General features: G+C 45.3%; 2 protein-coding genes across 3 annotated transcripts; both read right to left on the bottom strand.

Moving 5' to 3' along the window:
- Positions 1 to 498: 498 nt before the first annotated feature.
- On the bottom strand, positions 499 to 7,553 carry actr6 (actin related protein 6). Of its 2 annotated transcripts, none has more exons than XM_080001803.1 (11): positions 7,399 to 7,553; positions 6,245 to 6,362; positions 6,090 to 6,158; positions 5,807 to 5,930; positions 4,534 to 4,669; positions 4,403 to 4,459; positions 3,583 to 3,681; positions 2,241 to 2,319; positions 1,704 to 1,875; positions 1,348 to 1,486; positions 499 to 751 (listed from the first exon to the last, which is right to left on the bottom strand). In XM_080001803.1, the coding sequence occupies exons 1-11, from the start codon at positions 7,464 to 7,466 to the stop codon at positions 622 to 624; spliced, it is 1,191 nt and encodes a 396-aa protein (XP_079857929.1). In that variant the 5' UTR covers positions 7,467 to 7,553; the 3' UTR covers positions 499 to 621. The 2 variants fall into 2 exon arrangements, with proteins under 2 accessions (XP_079857929.1, XP_079857930.1); XM_080001804.1 differs by having other exon boundaries at positions 7,365 to 7,436.
- A 3,744-nt stretch (positions 7,554 to 11,297) lies between these two features.
- On the bottom strand, positions 11,298 to 17,022 carry LOC307232102 (protein FAM3C-like). The gene is made up of 9 exons (XM_080002983.1): positions 15,878 to 17,022; positions 14,615 to 14,698; positions 13,971 to 14,024; positions 13,741 to 13,849; positions 13,164 to 13,222; positions 13,023 to 13,073; positions 12,517 to 12,601; positions 12,305 to 12,431; positions 11,298 to 11,738 (listed from the first exon to the last, which is right to left on the bottom strand). Exons 1-9 carry the CDS (start codon positions 15,900 to 15,902, stop codon positions 11,649 to 11,651), a joined length of 684 nt encoding a protein of 227 aa, XP_079859109.1. The 5' UTR covers positions 15,903 to 17,022; the 3' UTR covers positions 11,298 to 11,648.

Genomic DNA, 17,022 nt, shown 5'->3' with positions numbered 1-17,022 from the left:
TGTACGTTTTAACATACGATCAAATAAATAGGCATAACATTGTGCCATCAAAGTGCTGCTGACCCATCTCACTGGATTCATGCGGGATTTTTTAGTCTAAGTTGAATCAATGCCTGAACAGGCAACCCAGCAGTTAAAATGAGGAATCTGAATCATAAACAATAGTTGTAAAGATCAAGATGGAAAAATCTTTAGCCACATATTTTTAAATGTTCTAATAGAACAATTTAACACAAGTTTATTTTTATCTATCTATATATATATATATATAAAATAAATAAAAGATATTCAAATATCAAAATAATAATTTTATGTTCAGTAAACCAAATAGTAAAGCCTGGTTATTGTGTTTTACCAGTTTCTTGATGCGTAGCACAGAAAACTAAATATACATATAACAGGAAAGTGTGAAAGGGACTTGAACGCGGACTCCCAAAAATAAAAACCAGACTTTATTAAACCGTCGGCAAACCTTCTCCCTCCCGTCACCGCCGCCACATCCATGGTAGGTTCCTCAAAACCAGGTCTACTCCCTAAATGCACCTGCTGGTGTAGAATACGTGCTGCTATGACTCCCCCCGCCTGCAGGGGGCGGCGTCAGGGTTTCCATCGCTCGCCCTGTCAGATATCGAACTTCTCTTCGCAGATAAAGTGTCCGTTCTCCTCGTACTCCTCCCGCGTCACGACCATGTCGTCGTAGTCGGGGTTCTCAGCCAGCAGCTTCCCCCCTTCCCAGGAGAAACACAGCGGGCTGACGGACACAAAACAAACACACGGAAACAACATCAGTAAGAGATAACGAGCGTCCGGCTGGACGTGATCCTGCTTCTTACCAAGTCAATCAATACATCCACACGGAATGTTGATTCGGAACATAATACCGGAAATGATGTGATAACTAGTATGACTGCTTTAAAAGTCTGGCACTGAAAAGAAAGCAAACTATTCCCCTACATATGAATAAACTATTTACTTTCATTCATGTTAAATTTGACATTTATATTAATCAGGAAATGTGGCTCTGATTGTGACTTTGTGGATTTTGATATGGATCCATCTCTTTGAGTCTTTCTCGTTTCTATGGATCACCAGATGGCGCACTAGCTAGCATTAGCTTGAGTGGTTGCCTGTGGCACCGGCCAACTGGCCATAGACAAATCAAAATGGAGAATTCACAGAGGCATGTAATAACAATAATAATAATAATAATAATAATAATATTATCATGAAAATACATTTTACAATGTTGATCAGCCGTAATCAAAAGAAAACACTTTCATTATAAAATCTATAGAACAGAGAAGGAATCCCTTCCTGGCCGTGCAGGATCCAGGGTCCAGGTCTTACTTGGGGGGCAGCAGGACAGAGACCGGCAGCTCCGCGGGGGCGAGGGCGCGGACCTCCTGGTATATCCGCTCCCTGAAGCCCGGGAACAGGCTGTTCCCGCCCGCCAGCACGATGTTCTTGTAGAAGTGTGGCTGCATCTCTGGGAAGAGAGAGTCACAGCCGGAAATGTTTGGATCTGAGGTAGAGGTTTGATTCACACCGCGGTGCAGTCGGGGTGGGGTCAGACCAGAGCGGCTCCTAGAGGAACAACTACTCTTGACAAGAAGGATTTATTGTATTTTTTGATAACTTGGCTACAGCCTGAAACTGCGATAAAGGTCTTTGAGCGTGTGTGTGTGTGTGCGTGCGTGTCTCACCCTCTGGCATGGAGCTGATGGAGTGGGCGATGGCTTCAGGAAGTCCCATCTCCTGGATGCCGATGTCTGAGGGGTGGAAGAGCATCTCAGGAACGGCGAAGCGCTCGTTGACCAGGCGCAGGATCTGCTCCCCTGTCTTGTACTTTCCAGTGTAGAGCATCTCCTCCCTGGGCTGGGGGGGGGGGGGGGGGGGCACATCCAGGAGCTACAGTTTGATCCATTTGATCCAATCTGAGATCAATATTTTAGTTGTTGATCTGACTCAGTGTCTCCACTCTCAGAACAGTGGAACTAGGATCCAAACAGTCCTGACTGGACCTGCTCACATTCTAATTTAATAACAGTGAAGTTTAACTATTAATCATTTTTCTGAGAACCTGCTGGAACGTCTGGACAGACGTTCCCCACATTGGGCCACATCCCCCCGCGGGCCCCACATTGAGAACACGCTACTAGATCATTCATTATTGCTACTGGTAAACAAAGAAATAAAAGAAGTGTAGAAGTGAGTGGTGGGACAGGTTGTTCCTCTGGTACCTTGCAGAATCCTTTCTTGATGGAGCTGAAATCTGGGAGAACATAATCCCTCATCACCGTGTTGTCGTCCCCCTTCAACCTGACAAGACACACAGGGTCAGAAAACACCTCCCACCAAGACCCACAAGACCCACCAAGACCCACAGAAACCCACAGAGATCAAAAAGGACCAAAGAGACCCACAGAGACCACAGAGACAACAGAAACCACCAAGACCCAGCACATTCATCACCTATCTCCACTTACCCAAGTACATTCAGTTTCTGAGACATTTGAATCTTATGCTGTTTCATATATTTGTACTTTTTACTCTACGACATTTATCATTGCTTTGGTTTGAAAAAATAAATGTCTGGTTTTCTATTTATATCGTGTATATCAAGGGCAGGTCCAAGCAAAAGGAACCAATTCACTGAAACAAACCAGATTGCATTGTCCCGCATGACAAGACTCGGGATATGACAAGTACTTTTACTTTTAATACTTCATGTACATTTAAGAGCAAGTACTTAAATACTTTTACTTCAATCAATGTGATGCTTTCACTTTTACTAAAGTAGTGATGTGTTTGGTATCTGAGTACTTCCACCGCTGCATGTTATATCATTATATTATGTCATATTATATATCATATCATATCAAATAATATCACATCATATTACCAGTACGTTATATGATATGATATGATATTGTTATATAATACCAGTATGTTATATGATATTGTTATATAATACCAGTATGTTATATGATATTGTTATATAATACCAGTATGTTATATGATATGATATTGTTATATAATACCAGTATGTTATATGATATTGTTATATAATACCAGTATGTTATATGATATTGTTATATAATACCAGTATGTTATATGATATGATATTGTTATATAATACCAGTATGTTATATGATATTGTTATATAATACCAGTATGTTATATGATATGATATTGTTATATAATACCAGTATGTTATATGATATTGTTATATAATACCAGTATGTTATATGATATTGTTATATAATACCAGTATGTTATATGATATGATATTGTTATATAATACCAGTATGTTATATGATATTGTTATATAATACCAGTATGTTATATGATATGATATTGTTATATAATACCAGTATGTTATATGATATTGTTATATAATACCAGTATGTTATATGATATTGTTATATAATACCAGTATGTTATATGATATGATATTGTTATATAATACCAGTATGTTATATGATATTGTTATATAATACCAGTATGTTATATGATATGATATTGTTATATAATACCAGTATGTTATATCACATCATGTTATGCCAGCTCTTGTTGTCTTACTGAGCAGTCTTCATGTCCTGGTAGAAGTCCTTTGCCACGTAGCAGACATCCTCCTTCACCTGGTTGATCACGTGCGTCTCATCCATCACGTGCAGCTGCCTGGAAACCAGCGGGAAAAAAAGAGGAAACAAATAAGTCACATTCCTTCAGCACGGTGACGTTTTACTAGGACAGAGGGAACATTTCTGCTTTTCAACAATCGATAGATTGACACTAGAAGCACTGGAGGGAAGTGAATACACTGATGTGATATTTATCCAAACTGAAAGCACATTCCTAACCTTGAAAACAACAATCTAAAAATCGTTTCTCAAAGACTGTATGAACCTCGTTAAACTCAGGGTCCGTATGAACCTCGTTAAACTCAGGGTCCGACACAAACTCCTGGAAGTTGCCAAGTTGCCAACCACATATCAGCTGTTGTTACTCAGACTGGCAACATATTTGCTGAATTCTAATCATTTTATGTGTGAGTGATAACGATCCTATATTATTCTGATCCATTTTTCAATATTCTCACTCGTTTCATCATTTCTATGTTTAGAAGTTTCCAAATATACAGCGGTGCAACACAGTTATTTGTACTTTTAAACCTATGAAAAGAAGTTGACAGTTAGGCAACCAAACCACACAAGATGGTTGACAATGGCCCAAATCTGCTTGCTCAGGGCAACTGGGCAACCGTGCTGCCCAGAGCAACAGAAAGCTAGCAGCACAGCTACTCAGGCTAAGAGGAAAGAGAGTCCAAACGAGGGGACAAGACAGTGAGACGGTCACTCAGTGAGACAGTCACTCAGTGAGACAGTGAGACGGGTCACACCTGTAGGAAATGATCTCCTTCAGGTGGTTGGTCAGCAGCTTCCCTCCGACGTTGATCCTTTGAATGATAAAGCAAAGCGTTGACGTTCGGCAGATGGACCCGGGCGGCCTTCAGCAGGAGCCGCTGCTCACCTGCAGATTCCCTCCTTCATCTTCCTCCCGCGGCAGTAGGGGGCGATGTGGGTGAAGGAGTAGCCGCTGTCCACCACCACGCAGCACAGCTCCGACGGGTTCATCTGGAAGTAGCGATGAGCGCTCAGCGAGCCCGCTGCCATGGAAACAACGATGGAGCAAGATGGAACAGGTTTTGGGAAAAGGTTCAGTTGGTTCAAATTAAAACTGTTTCAATTTGAGCTGAACTTTAAAGATCCACAAAGTTCCTGTGAAAGTCTTTCACTTTAGGCGAGGTTCCAGATGACCTGGTCAGAAACCAAAAAAATAACTTAACCGGAAAAATACAAATCCTCCAACGACTGGAGGACGAAAGTAAAATAAATATATATTATGGAAAGCATGACAGCGAAACTACAACTAATAACAGGTTTTATGTTAAATGAGCTCCTGTCACATCCAAACTCCCAAGACGATGTGAAAGTATGTGATGTTTGTGACTCTACATGTAAACCAAACCAAATCTGTAACCTTAATGTTTAGATTGTATAGACTGAGGTAATGGTGATGTAAAAGACAGCTTTAAACAATAAAGTTTGTTCTAAAAAAAATTAAAAATAAAACTGAAAAAAGGTCTTTCAAACCAAATGTCATAACCAAACTCTACTTTTTTCTCCAAATCTCCTTTTCTGCACTGAGGTTATTCACTGTGTTGAGGTGTTGCAACACGTCACTCAACTAAAGGCAAATTTCCAGAATTTTGTGGACAATTAAGTGTTATTCTAATTAAATGTTTGAAAGTTTTACTTCATGGTGGCACGGTGGTGCAGTGCATTGCACTGCTGCCTCACAGCAAGAAGGTCCTGGGTTCGATTCCCGCCTGGGGCGCTGTTGGCACCGTGCTCTGGCGGGTTATCTTCCAAAAAAACAGGAGCCTTTCTGGGTGGAGTTTGCATGTTCTCCCCGTGCTCACATGGGGTTTCCTCCACCTCACGTCAGTAAGGACCCCCCTCAAAAACATGCACCCATCATGGTGTGACCAGCGATGGACACTTATCACCTGGTCCCCGGGCGCGTCCACGTACGCTGCCCACTGCTCCTGGCTGTGCCCCCGGAGGAAGGACAAGCCAGGATGGGTCAAAAGCAGAGAATCCATTTCACCGGCCACCATCAAGCATGTGTGTGTGTGTGTGTGTGTGCAAGCATGTGTTGTGGAGTGTCGTGTGACGATTAAAGACTGTTTCTGTTTCATGCAGAAGCTTCAGAGCTTTTCAGACTAAACAGAGGAGCTCACCGTTTGTCCTGAGAGCCGACTGGAACTGGTACTCCTCAAACAGAATCTCGTTCATGGACTCCTGGATTGAGGTGAAGTTGAAGTAGGGCTCTGTGATCACAATGCTGGTGTCTGCAAACTCCACCTTGAAAAACAATTACATTTCAAAGGTTTTCTGTCCATTGACACATTTATTGTTCATTTAAATCTTTCCCTCTGAACCAACTCTTCACAGTTATCTACTTCCAATTCCATTTAAACTGTTTCCAGACAGATTGCTGAAGAACTGAAAGCATCTTAACACCTTGAACATTTCCTTTCCAAAGAGGTGATCCCAAACTTTCCTCTGGACATCCCAGTTGACCAGGTATCCCTGGAGACAGAAACGTTAAGAACAGGATCAGGACCCAGAAGCAGACAATCCAAACCGCAGCCGTGTGGCGAGTTTTAAACTCTGACCTTTTGAAATGGGAGAATGAAGAACAAGCCAGAGGGATCTTTGATTTCGTCCAGTTGGTTCGCCGTGAAGGTCTTTAGTCTTGATGTCTTGGAGCGGAACTGACAGTTTGGGATGACGCTGTGGGGCAGGAACGACATTTTCACTCTAACCGATAAAATCATATATTGGCAATAACTCAAAGTGTATTGTAATTAACTCAACCAGATTCCCAATTGATGATCACACTGGAGGGAAAAACAGGCATTATGGCAGCAAAAGCAGTGGAACACATCATCTAAGGGGAGCTCAGGAGGTAGAGCTGGTGGTCTAGTAATCTAAAGGTTGCTGGTTGGATCCCAGGCTCCTCCTGCTAGCATGCTGTAGTGTCCTTGAGCAAGACACTTAACCCCTAATTGCTCCTGATGGCTGCGTCCGTCGGTGATTGAATAATTGTAAGTGGCTTTGGATAAAAGCGTCTGCTAAATGAAATGTAATGTAATCTATGTACACCTCTATGTACACCTATGTACACCTCGCTGTACGCGTCTATCTATGCATCCAATATCGGTAGGCATCTATTTACACGTCTGTAAACTGTTTATGTTGCACAATGCAAACTAGTTAGTCGTGAGCGCAGGAGGCAGTCTACACTAAGTACAAGTTACAGTTGGTGTAGGTGTAGAAAATCAGTCAAGTCTGGCTTTTAAATGTAGTTACAGACTGGGCTGTGAGAGACAGGCAGACAAACATTGTTTAGTGTTTTTTCACTGAAACAGAGGCAGACAGAAAGACAGACAGGCGGGCAGGCAGGCAGGCAGGCAGGCAGGCAGGCAGGCAGGCAGGCAGGCAGGCAGACAGACAGGCAGGCAGGCAGGCAGGCAGGCAGGCAGACAGACAGACAGACAGACAGACAGACAGACAGACAGACAGACAGACAGACAGGCAGGCAGGCAGGCAGGCAGGCAGGCAGGCAGGCAGGCAGACAGGCAGGCAGGCAGGCAGGCAGGCAGGCAGGCAGACAGACAGACAGACAGACAGACAGACAGACAGACAGACAGACAGACAGGCAGGCAGGCAGGCAGGCAGGCAGGCAGGCAGACAGACAGACAGACAGGCAGGCAGGCAGGCAGGCAGACCTACTGGAACGTTCCCTTCATGTCAGCGGTCATGTTACCTGACATTTTCGTGGCTGTAGCCAATCTTCGCCGTATAAGCTCCGTTGTCCAGAACCAAGGTGGCCATGTTGACCTGAGATGTCTAATCGGTGTAAAATGACTGAGTGAAGTTTACAGTCGAAGCACAAAGAGCGTCCATCCAAACCCGCATCGCGTCTTGTTGCAACTGCTTCCGCCCGTTTGGCCAATCAGCGTCCAAGATTACGGTCCGTCCCCAAAAGGCGTCCGGCTGGAAACCTAGTTCCTACTTTTTCCGTAACTAACCTCTTCAACAGCCTTGAAAACAAAATGAAGTTCAAGTTGTGGGAACACGCACATCAACTATAAATACGAAACATAATTCCCGACGTTTATTTACATGTCTGGCAAAGGGCTTGAATGCCTATGCGGCCAACAGTGCATGCGTTAAGTACAATAACGGTTTTCTTACTTGATCTGAACATGTTTCATTCAACTGAAAAACAGAAACTGATGTTAAACAGTGAAAACCACAATGCCAATATATTTTTAGTGTTTGAGACACTGAATTTTGCAGTTTTGCAGTTATCTTGTGCAAGATTTATCTGATATTGTTGCAGGCTGTACATATATTTTATTATTAATAATAATAATAATAATAATAATAATACATTTTGTTGTTTTTTCATCAATTTCTGCTTTGTATGTGGATCGATTTGGATGAAACTTCAACCACAAAGTATTTGAGACATACCAGTTCAAACAAGACAAAACCGCGTTTGTAGCTCCTGCCATTTTTCTGTTTCATAAAATTCTCGATTTCAAAATTCAGTGAATTTTCCCGGAAAAATATCAATAAAACAATAACCTTAATTGTATAGCATTTATCGTACACAACATGTATGAAAAATGCATTAACAAAGTAGAATGATAAAGTAACTAAAAGATTTAAATCAAATAAAAACAGGGTAAGAATAAGTTAATAAAAGTAGATATACAAAATTGCATTTAACAAAAAAAAAGTAAAAATTAAAAAAAGTAAATATTATACTCATTTTCATATTTGGGGATCGTTCCACAGTAAATTCTTATTTTTCTTTGGGCTGCTCCTGTTAGGGGTCGGATCATCTGCCTCCAACACCTTGTGTTCTGCATCTTCTTCCCTGACACCACCCGCCTGCATGTCCTCCCTCAGCACCTCCATCAAGCTTCTCTTTGGCTTCCTTTTTTCCTCTTGCCTGGCAGCTCCACCCTCAGCCTCCTCCTCCCAATGTAACTCTCATCTCTCCTCCACACGTGTCCAAACCATCTCAATCTGGCCTCTCTCACTTTTCCACCAAACTGTCCAACCTGAGCTGTCCCTCAAATGTCCTCATTCTTAATCCTGTCCATCCTTGTCCCTCTAATGTCCTCAACCTCCACATCCTCAACTCTGCCACCTCCACCTCATCCACCTGCCTTTTTGTCAGTGCCACCGCCCCTTAACCGTACAACATGGCTGCTCTCACTACTGTCCTGTACACCTTCCCCTTCACTCTGGCTGAAACCCTCTGTCAGACATCACTGCAGACACTCTTCTCCACCCACTCCACCCTGCCTGTACTCTCTTCTCCCCCCACTCCACCCTGCCTGTACTCTCTTCTCCACCCACTCCACCCTGCCTGTACTCTTTTCTTCACCTCTATCCTGCACTCTCCGCTGCTTTGGATGCTTGACCTCAAGTATTTTAACTCATCCGCCTTCTCAACCTCCACTCCTTGCAATCTCAGCTTTTCTCCGCCCTCCCTCCTATTCAGGCACATGTGTTGTGTCTTACTCCTGCTGACTTTCATTCCTCTTCTCTCTAATGCATGCCTCCACCTCTCCAGGCTCTCCTCCACTTGCTCCCTACTATTCTACAGATCACAATGTCATCCGCGAACATCATAGTCCACAGAGACTCCTGCCTGATTTCTCTTTCCTGGCATGAAACCATACTGCTGCTCGCTGATCCCCACCTCTCCTCTTAACCTGGCCTCCACTACCCTTTTCCATAGCTTCATGCTGTGGCTGATCAACTCTTTTCCCATGTAGTTACTACAGCTCTGTACGTCTCCCTTATTCTTGAAGATGGTACCAGTACACTTCTTCTCCACTCCTCTGGCATCCTCTCCCTTTCCAGGATGGTGTTCATCCTACAAGCATCAGCTTGTACTCCTGTCTACTTTCTTCTTCTCTATCCCATTTCTTCTTCGCCAACCTCTTCTGCTCTATGCTCTCCTGTACTTCCTCATCCCACCACCAAGAGTCCTTGTCTTCCTTCCTCTTCCCACATGATACACCGATGATACCTTCTTGGCCGTCTCCCTCACCACTTCTGCAGTTGTTTCCCAGTCGTCTGGTAACCCTTCATTCCCACCTATCGCCTGCCTTACCTCTTCCCTAAATTGCATGCAACACTCCTTCTTTTTCAACTTCCACCATTTTATCTCTTCTTTCATTCTCTTCCTCTTCTTTGCCTCCAGAGTCATCCTACAGACCACATCCCATGCTGCCTAGCAACACACTCCCCTACCACCACTTTGCCGTCACTAATCTCTTTCAGATTGCACCCCCTGCATAAGATGGGAGTCCACCTGTGTGCACCTTCCTCCACTCTTGAATGTCACCCTGTGTTCTTCCCTCTTCTTAAATACATATTCACAACAGCCAATTCCATCCTTTTGGTGAAATCCACCACCATTTGTCCTTCCACATTCCTCTCCTTGACACCATATCTACCCATCACCTTCTCGTCACCTATGTCTCTGGTCCCTTGGCCAACATGCCCATTGAGATCTACTCCTACGACCACTCCCTCTCCCTTGGGGACGCTCTCCACCACTACATCCAACTCACTAAAGAATTCTTCTTTCTCTTCCATCTCACACCCAACTTGAGGAGCGTACGCACTGACCACGTTCATTATCAACCCATCAATGTCCAGCTTCATGCTCATCACTCTGTCCGACACTCTGGTCACCTCCAAAACACTCTTGACATATTCTCCCTTCAAGACCATCCCTACCCGGTTTCTCCTGCCATGCACTCCATGGTAGAACAGTTTGTACCCGGCTCGGGTCCAGAGAAGCCAGCGGCGTTTCTGGGTGTTGTTGATATATGGCTTTGGCTTTGGAAGGTAGAGTTTTAACTTGCACTTGTAGATGTAGCGACAAACTGTGTGAACTGACAATGGTTTTCACAACTGTTCCTGACGTGGTAATATCCTTTACAGAATGATTTACTTAGGCATTTGTTCACAAAGTGGTGAACCTCGCCCCATCCTTGCTTGAAAACAACTGAGCCTTCGGGGGACGCTCCTTTTACACCCAATCATGACACTCGCCTGTTTCCAATGAACCTGTTCACCTGTGGAATGTTCCAAACAGGTGTTTTTTTTAGCATCCCTCAACTTTCAGTCTTTTGTTGCTTTTGTTTTATAATTTCAATCCCGTTTTATCTCTCAGATTAAAAAACAACGAAGAAGACTAAATGAAGGCTGAGCTGAAAAGAAAAGGACCCACAGTCTTCCTCTAATATTATTTTTCTTAATATGAGTGTCCAAACTGATATCAGAATCTAGAATAACACCCAGACTTGTTACTTCCGATCTGACCGCGGGACGTTTGGGTTCGACCAAAATGATTCCGGTCTTACCTTCATTTAGTTTTAGGAATTTTTATTCATCCAATCAAGTACATAGACAGGCAGTGAGGGCACTTTGAGCATCTGCAACATCTGGCTCCACAGAAATACTGTATAATCAGCTCAGCTGTGTTGATGTTGTGTTCTCTGATCTGAGGCCGATCTCATATTCTCATCCCGTGAACAAAGATTTCAATCAGCACCTGGAGCCGGGCGACACCTCAAATCCGTCATTGTGTTTGGTTCCAACAGTGTAGCGGTGTGAACGTCATCCTGCTCCGAAATACCACGTGAGAGGCCTGAACAGAAGGTGTCATTTATTAACATTGATTTAACACATTAACTGTACATTACATTTACTATATATGGGATTATATTTCTATATAATAAAAAAATGCTCTTGACACTGGGCTGTTCATTTATATGTAAACAAAAGACTGATCTTGAAATCATTTGAAGATAGTGGGTAAATCACTAATTACACACTTTAATATCGTGTCCAGAAACACTTGACAAATGTTCCAAAAAAAGAAAGATTTATTTTTCGGTGCAGAGAACACAAGACGACATGTGACAAAGCTGTAAGAAGTAATAAGGATAACCCAGTTCAACGTGTGCGATTGAGTTTCTACTCCAGGAATTTGGGGATGCAGCCTTCCAGCTCCACCATCTCAGGCCAACCTTCGTATTTATTCTTCTCCGCGTCGCTTTTGATGTGCTGCAACAGACAACACAAAGCACTGGAACCACAACCGATGGAGGAGGGGCCAGAGTGCAGGGGAGGGGCTAAACCGAAGAGGAGCCACAATTGAACCACAGTGTGGAGGAGGAGCCAGAGGCAGAAGGGGAGAGGCCAAAGTACACGGGGTCCAGAGAGGAGGCGGGGCTACAGTGGGGAGGAGGGGCCACAGTGAGGAGGAGGAGGAGGAGCCAGAGGTTGTTTGTACAGGGCTGCTTCTTTAAAGTGGTAATCTCTAACATTTTATTGTTAGAAAAATCCCACATTTTAACTCATTCTTCATCCTCTGAGCAGGAACTTAATAAGAAACAAATGTTCACGTGCTTCCCTCGCCCTCCTGCACTTTCCACTGTCGGTGGCGGGGTCCGCCTTTCACAGCAAGAACGCAAAGATCGGACGCACACCAGATGTGAAAAGCAACGTAGTGAACTGGTTGTGGAAGAACGTCCACAAAAAAATAAACATTTCAGACGAAACAAAAACGACCAGAAGAAAAAAGAAAGAAAGAAGGTGACGTCGGCGCCGGCACCCATGGAGCTGCTCACCTTCTCGAAGTTGCTCTTCTTCCCGGATCCCTTCCCGCCCACGAACACCCAGCTGTCCCTGTATCCCAGCACCTTGATGGAGGAGCTCCCCAGGTCGCTGATCAGGCTCCTGGCCTCGTCGTTCAGCCTGCACCACAGAGTATTGATTCTAAAGGAGTTTGGATCCTGCGTGACATGGTCGTGTGTGTGTTTTGGGGAGGTCTCCTTCTTACTTGTTGGCCGGGTCATCGTACGAGGCCATGAGCAGCACGGAGCCCTGCTCCACCGCCTGCAGGAAGTCGATCAGCACCTTAACGTCTGCAGGATGACACACGAGGGACAGACATCAAAACAAACATGGCTGCCGTGCAGCTCGCTACATTCTCCACTGTTCAGACTCATGAGCCGCTTCTCCATTTCACAAGTCCACACTCGTCCACTTCCTGCTTCCTTTGGCGTCGTGCAGGCGTACGATCTCATTGGCTGCTGAAAGTTCCTGTTGTGACGTGAGGCTTTGACTCGCTCACACCAAAGTATTTTGAAAAGACGACGGGGATCGTACACACACACACACACACACACACACACACACACACACACACACACACACACACACACACACACACACACACACACACACACACACACACACACACACACACACACACACACACACACGTTGTGTGTCAGGGCTCTTGGAGCTGGTGCATCGTTGTGGTTAGAGTTTTAAAGCGCGTACCGCCGTCGTACATGTTGAAATATCCCGTCTTGCCGACCTGCCCGGTCTTCCCTGTTTGGGGGGAGAAAGGAAAGTGTTTACGGGAGTTTTCCTACTGGACCGGAACCGTCTGCGCCGAGTGAAAATGGGAAATGTTGTCACCGTTTAGAACCACGATGTTAATTCCAGAACCCGCGTTGTTCATCATGCTGCCGAGAACCCTGGAGGAAGAGGAGCAGGAGGAGATGAAGGTCATGGAGCCAGGAGGGAGGAGGCGCGACCACGCCTTCGCTCCGACCAGACGCTGAACCGCTTCCGCCGCTTTACACCTTAACCAGCTTACGTATCTCCATAACCAGAGACCAGAACCTTCCACCTCCTGGATTCACCTGTAGATTCTCAAGGTGTAAATGTTGTTTCTACTGTTTTGTGTTTTGTTTGTGTTCAGAGGCTGTTTTCTGGTTTCATTTCCTGGTTTCAGTAAAAGATGGACGCTGCAGAAAATGTGTGACAACCAAAGCGAAGGGAACTTTGTTCACCATTCACGGTGGGAGCCGCCACGTTGCCGTGACGACAGCTCTGTTAGGTATGTCGGAAAATCATATTCCCACTTGGAATTCCGATTTTCACGAGTTCTGACTTGAAGTTTTACCTTCTGAACCCGGAAGTTACTCCTGTGAGGAGGAGCCTGTGAGGGGAGGGGCCTGGTGGAGCTCTGGATGGTGCAGCAGTTTCTTACAGTTTGTCCTCGAGGCAGATCGTGGGGGACACCACGTTGGCAGCGCCGCTCAGGATCCTGAAGCTGAAGTGTCCGTCCGGGCAGCTTGGACCTCCTCTGCAGGGCCCCACTGGAGACAGAGACAGGGAACCGGTCTGGTGAACGGGTCTGAACCGGTCCGGTGAACTGGTTTGTGAACTGCTTTTAACTGGTCTTCACTGGTTCTGCAGCTGCTGTGGCGTGTGACTCACCTGACGGTGCCACATCCTTCACTCTGCTTTGGGTGGAGGATGGAGGATCATCGACTGGAAACATCAAACAGGATGAAATGATAAATCAATCACTGATCAATCTGGAGCATAATGTCACTGAAGTGTTTTGAATTGTATAGAGTTTCTCCGAGTAGTACTACTAGTAAGAGAGTAGTATCTTTGTAGTCCTGCTAGTAAGAGACTAAGTAAGAGAGTAGTATTTTGGGTAGTACTAACAGTAAGAAATTAGTATTTTGGTAGTACTACTAGAGAGCGAGTAGTATTTTGGTAGGACTGCTAGTAAGAGAGTAGTATTTTGGGACTACCACTAGTAAGAGAGTAGTATTTTGGTACTACCCAGTAGTAGTACTATCAAAATGTACTTGTATTTTGGTAGTACTACTGTTGTCATTGTGGTTGATGGAACAGTGTTTTAGGTAATCTTGAGTTGAATACTTCATACTGAATACTGCATACTGCATACTGATCCATTTCCTTCTTTGTATCAAAAACTACTTCATAGTTAAAGAAGAGAAACATCAAGAAAACAACAAAGAGGTGGAGCTGACATCAGCACTGAACCAACACAAGGTGGAGCGCTCGGTGCCACGCCCCCTCAATGTGTTTTTGGGGGGAGGTCGTACCGTCCAGGATGTAGGACGACTGACGGAGGACGACCAGGACGCAGGCGACCACGGCTGCCAGCACCACCACCAGGAGGACAAGCCCTGGAACGAACACACACACACACACACACACACACACACACACACACACACACACACACACACACACACACACACACACACACACACACACACACACACACTTTGTTTTCATTTCTTTACTTCGGGTCAAATTAAACGTCTCGGTTCTCTGCTTATTCCAAACAGAAATTCCAAAATGGCCATGGACGTCGCGAGCGGCACCTTCTACAAGCTGTGAGGCCTGAGGGGACGTCCAGCAGGTCACTCCTCTGACCTGGGGCCAGTCTCAGATTCCTGGAATCTAATAACACTGATTGAAGCAGTTTGAAGGGAGGAAGCTTCTCCTTCTGCTGCTTTGTGTTCCACATGGAGGAGAGAAGAGACACAAGATGGAGGCCAAGCGTGGAGCATCTCAAGGCTCCACCTGCAGAGACCTTTATGCTCCACTGTGCACCGTGTCAGCCACAACGCTCCCTGGACCACGCCTTCAAGGGAGATGTTGGACAGTGGAGGAAGACCCTCAGACGCTAAAACCCCTTCAAGCTGACCTCCACCCACCAGCTCCAACTTCATGGAAGGTTCTCTGGAAGGAGACCAAACTGGATCTTTTCGGTAAATCCCATCGAGTCAATTTACAGAAACGCAACCGAGCCTCGAAAGAAAACGAAGGTTCAGGATGTTCTGGGGTCCATCCGCTGCTTCTGGTCTTCGGGTCCTTCGACCTCCATCGTGGAACCAGGAGCCTTCAGGATGCTTTTTAAAACAGCGTCAGAGTCTCAGTTGAAGGTCGTGGGTCCAAAGGCCCACGACGGTTGAGAACCAGGTGGACGGTTCTCCAGCGTCCGCAATGAGTCCCGACCTGAAGCCCAGAGAACAACTGAAGCACATGGAACCAGGCAACCGGGCAACTCCAGCAGTTTGTGGCAGAGGAGTAGAAGCAGGAGGAAGCACCTGGTGGCTGTGCTACCAAACACAACATCTCAGGTGCCCATGTTGTCGGTGCCATTTCTGTTTATGATTTTTTAACAGTGAAATAAAGAATTGGACACCAAATGACTTGGTCAATTCAACTCATTTTGGAGAAAATGTAGTAAAAGAAAAAAAATACAAAGGTGCCAATATTCTCAGCTACAACTCACACAACATTTACATAAAGTCATTACTAAAGTGAACCTCCACCAAGAGGCAGCTCCAACTCACTCCTGAGTCCCTGACGGCCCTTCATGTCCTGGAAGCAGTGAGACAGGTCTGCAGGGAGCGAGGAGTCTTCCTACCAGCAGTGTGAACACAGGTGTAGCCCGTAACGTTCACATCTGCTTTGTTCCTGCTCCAGGGACACGCCCCGACCTGTGGACATTCAGACCGGAGGCTCCACCCATGTTTGGGTGGAGCCAAGCTCTCAAACCAAACGGAATGGGAACATCTCTCAGGGCGTCGGGAACCCACCGTGACGTTCCAGGGTCTGTCCTCGCACACCGGGACCGGGGAGGGGGCTCACCTGCAGGTTCCACAGGTAGGTCCTGGCCACGCCCCCCACATCCTGCTCCTCAGGCCAGGTCCCACCCCCCCAGTGCCACAGCCCCAGACCAGACGGCCAATGAGGTTCATCACATGTTCACCAGGGGCCGGTGGCCCGGGGATCAATGTCATTGGAGTGAGTGCAGAACCTTCTCGTCCACAGCTGGAATCTCATGATGCTCCACGGGGCTTGAACGGAGTGGAATGACTTTCACACCGTTATGACATCACAAACAACGGTCATTTAAGACTTCTCAGGTAGAATAGTTGGGAGAACGCCGCTCCTCTGAAAACCCTGTTGGGCGGTGTATCTGATATGCTGCTATGCAGAGAATGCGACTGGACTGGTCTTACTGGTTCGGGCGTCGGCCCCAATGTGTGAATGACATCTGCCGGAGGTTTTTCCTGTTCGTCGGATACAAAACCTGCTGATACCACGACAGCGTGGACGTTAACGCAATATTCACCTTTTAGACGAACCTGCTGGAGCTGCCGGAGACGCCCAGGGCTCAGGCCCAATGAGGAGCAAAAGCAGAGAAAGAGAAGAGAAAGAAGAAGAAAAAAACAAAGATGTTGATGCATCCTAGAAGCCAAGTCAAACGCTGGGATTTAAAAAACACTTTTATTTCATCTTTGCAAAGTGCGAACAAAAATAAAAAAATACAGACAATTCACATAAATAGAAATGTATTTATTGATAGTGAACATCCAAGGTTAATATGAATAACGTCATGATTGTTATATGACGTTATTGTATGAATACGTTGAATACGTCGTAAGACGTTGTATATATGAATATGTTATATTGTTATGTGTGTGTATATGTA

Source organism: Zeus faber (assembly GCF_960531495.2).
Source record: "Zeus faber genome assembly, chromosome: 6".
In the NCBI taxonomy this organism is placed as follows: Eukaryota; Metazoa; Chordata; class Actinopteri; order Zeiformes; family Zeidae; genus Zeus; species Zeus faber.
Note: the sequence above shows the minus strand (reverse complement) of the source record. Positions and strands in the feature narration are given on the sequence as shown.